The 3,680-nt window shown below is 40.5% G+C and overlaps 2 protein-coding genes across 2 annotated transcripts in view; one reads left to right on the plus strand and one right to left on the minus strand.

Annotated features, from left to right (window-relative positions):
* LOC101845070 (F-box/LRR-repeat protein 12) overlaps positions 1-2,893 on the minus strand; it is a 12,648-nt gene extending 9,755 nt beyond the window's left edge. Inside the window, exon 1 of the mRNA XM_005091817.3 lies at positions 2,373-2,893. Coding sequence (XP_005091874.1) covers positions 2,373-2,572 — 200 coding nt within the window. The 5' untranslated portion in view covers positions 2,573-2,893. The remainder of the gene's footprint in view (positions 1-2,372) is intronic.
* Positions 2,894-3,103: 210 nt separating this feature from the next.
* The window catches only part of LOC101845303 (histone deacetylase 3), a 24,664-nt gene continuing 24,087 nt past the window's right edge, over positions 3,104-3,680 (plus strand). Inside the window, exon 1 of the mRNA XM_005091818.3 lies at positions 3,104-3,291. Coding sequence (XP_005091875.1) covers positions 3,237-3,291 — 55 coding nt within the window. The 5' untranslated portion in view covers positions 3,104-3,236. The remainder of the gene's footprint in view (positions 3,292-3,680) is intronic.

A 3,680-nucleotide genomic window follows, 5' to 3' on the forward strand; every position in this document is an offset into this window, starting at 1 on the left:
ATTGTGTCAGAGTTCTGTTTAAGTGACCTCTGGATATAGATCGTCTGTCTTTTTCATCGTCAGACTTTTTACATATAGTGATCATCTCTTCTATGCATTATATTGAGCCTGTTAGTGTGGTGAAGCATACTGTTATCTATTGTGATTGAGATAGATCTATATTGACAGAGAGAGTGTGGTGAGAGAGAGATAGAGTGAGAGAGAGTGAGAGAGAGAGATATAGAGAGACAGATGTTCAGGCAGACTGTGTAGAGTGTGTGTGAGTGAGTGTCAAGAGAGAGAAAGAGAGAGAGAGAGAGAGAGAGGGAGAGAGAGAGAGAGAGAGAGAGAGAGAGAGAGAGAGAGAGAGAGAGAGAGAGAGAGAGAGGAAGACATAAGAAGAGAGGAGAGCATAGAGGACACAGAAAGTTCAAACACTGAATGAATGTTTGAAAAAAGGGAGAGCGAGAGGGGGGGAGGGAGAAAGAGACGAGAGAGAGAGAGAGAGAGAGAGAGAGAGAGAGAGAGAGAGAGAGAGAGAGAGAGAGAGAGACAGACAGACAGACAGACAGACAGACAGACAGACAGACAGACAGACAGACAGACAGACAGACAGACAGACAGACAGAGCGGCAGAGAGAGAGGACATAGGGACACCGGAGAATGAGTAGTTTTGCTAAAAATTAAACCGATTATAATTATGCTTTTAATTATACTGTGATAATTACTTTTTCAGATCTATAGTGACGAAGTAATGTGTATCTGTGTTTATTTTTGTTTAGAATGTAGATGACTGTACATTGTGATGCTTGTTCGTTTTTATATATATGACGTTCATCTTATATCTGATTTTGCGAACATTGCTGATTGATTCAATAAACTCCATGGTTGAAAGCAAATACCTCAAAGTTATTTATGTTCACAATTCTAAGAAACTCCGTCCAACAGACGGATAGAATTCGAAGTCGTGCTTTTCGAGACTCACGTGGAGATGTCTAGATAGACAGTTGTGGAATGAAATCTGATCTGTACCACAAAGATTGGGGGGGGGGGGGGGGGGAGGGATAGATGACTATACATTATGATGCTTGATGTATGTTAACTTCCTAACAAGTCTCTTACAGTTTATGGCCGAAGGAGGCGGGGAGTTGCCAAGATAATATATGCAATATAATTCACAGGCCTCTTTCTTTGTTTAAGTGTTTTAAGGCCTAGTAATAGTGACCCAGTGAACTAACTACAGACGGCACAACATTTTCTCATGACATGACAGGAGGGGTGTTGATCCCCGAGCTTCTCCGTGGCAGTGATTACCGCGCATGTGTTTAGTAAAGGTTTCCGCGCCCCACATCGTGCGATATGCGAAACAATGCACTGTTGTTATGGAGCGCCGCCACGAGTGACACCTTTCTGTTACTGTAAACCCTCTCTGGTAATAGGCATGATTGCATAACATTTTGGGGGTTTCAGTTAGGGGGGCATTTGATTTTTTTTTTTTAAACAAAATCAAAATCAGTCTTTTCCTGATGTTTGTTCAGGTAGATCTATATTATCACATGCCGTTAAACTTAGAAATGACGCATCTTTCTGATTGGCTGCTTATTTTAGTAATGTGATGTCATCACTTCCTGGGATACCCAAACATGGAACGACGTGTTTGCGGTAACATTTCGGATTTTCTAGATCTAGATCTAGAATCTAGATCTAGATCTAGATTCTAGATTAGATCTAGATCTAGATCTAGATTCTAGATCTAGATCTATTAGGCCTACCTGGACATGATGGAAGACCGCACGAAAATTGCCGTAAAGACGCAGGAGGACTAGATAATATCTAGATTAGATCTAGATCTAGATATCTAAATTTAGATCTACCACCCCCCCCCCTCCTGCATTTTTAATCACTAATACATTTTTTAAAATAAACTACAACTTCAAAGTCAAAGGAACTCTACAAATTAGGCCTATAATTTATGGAACTGTTGGTCAGTCGGGAGGAGGAAAAGAGAAAAAAAAAACTGTCCGGGACCGGAATCGAACCCCTCCAAAAGTCATTGCTCGACATCAAACGCAGACGCGCTATCAAATCAACTATCAGAAATTCCGAGAACATTATGTAGATTAAGCATAATATACATAGATACTTCCATCTTTGGTGCCATGCGGTTGTCTATACTTAGATGTAGTCACGTGATCGGAGGGGTATCCTGGTCTGACGTCAAACAAGATGGGCGCCTTACCTAAAAATAGTTTGCATCATTTCTACTTTTAATCGCATGTGATATTATCTACCGGTAAAGGGTTTATACACTTTAAGTCTTGTTGACCTTACTAGAAAGTGTGAAACAACCTAGAGGACTATTCATTTCTATGCTGCTTACTAGATCTACTTACCGTCCTGCTATACATCGTTCCTTCACTGGCAAATAACGGAGAATTTCCAAAACAAGGGCTTCAGGAAACTGATTAATTTTATCTGCTGAGCAGTCTAGATCTAAATCTCCGTTTTCATAGTCAACACTGTGACTGTTAGTGTTAGAGGTCCCCCCTACTCCTGAATCTGACTCTTCCGATAGACAATGAGACGATGCCATAACATGAATGAAATGAAGTTCTTGCCTAGCCTTTGAGTTACGTGAAGGCGTCGTTACGTGAATCAGAGCAGACAGAACAGAACGTGGTCTCGAAAGGATTTGACGTTGACTAAAGTCTAGATGTCTAGAATCTAGTCTAGTGTTGGCTTGGTAACGAGACAGATCTAGAAACCTAAAGCTGAGATTTTCTATAGCTTCAGGTATGAACGTCTATGACAGGCTCATATGAGATCAAATTAATCCAAGCCAAAAGAGCTGAACTCAACACATTATTATTGTCTTCTTCCGCTCACGGGAGTCAGCTGTAAATAATAACAAACAAGAACGACTCTGTCTTCGAGCGTCAGACAACAGAGTTGATGCTCCTGTTTGCTTTGCCAAGTTGACGTTTCAAATGTATTCTTTACTGATACACATTCACAGGGTTTAATTCTAATAAACTAGTATCCAGTATAATTTATTTCTTTCCTACATGTGATTTTTATCTTGGACATATATTTGTTAGTACTTTATTTAATACCCCAGCTTCATTTGTTATTTCAGCACAGGTCTTAAACTGAAACCTTGATAAGTACCAGGCCAAAAATAAAAAAAACGACGATTTGTTTGTGATCTTTGGAAAAAAGGAAATTAGCAGTAGCCCGACGTTTCCTTTTTTATTATCATGTCGTCAACTGTCGCTTACTTTTATGATCCAGAAGTTGGGAATTTCCACTATGGTATGTCATTTGAACACTTTGGTTTCTTACTGTTATTTAATTTATAATTACTATGAGATTGAAATGGCAATCCACTTTTCGAAATAACCAATTATCGATAATCGAGAGTCGGCAACTGATGCATGCACCGGCGAAGAGTGTAGATCTAGTCTACCCACCACCCAAAAATTATTTTTTTTCACGTGAAGCGGTAAGATTGAAATTTGGTGGACCCACCGCTGGGAAGGGCCGGATCTACCTTTGGGTGTCGTGTGGTGCTATGCACTGGTCCACTGTAGATCTACTTCCTTGGGCGGCGGTTTTGCAGATGAAAGTGGCTATTCTCACTCTCACCCGCCCGGAAGTTCTCGCAAGATCAACTCCTCCCCTCTTCTCTCTCTCTCTGTCTC

This window comes from Aplysia californica, unplaced genomic scaffold, assembly GCF_000002075.1.
Source record: "Aplysia californica isolate F4 #8 unplaced genomic scaffold, AplCal3.0 scaffold00036, whole genome shotgun sequence".
Taxonomy (NCBI): Eukaryota; Metazoa; Mollusca; class Gastropoda; order Aplysiida; family Aplysiidae; genus Aplysia; species Aplysia californica.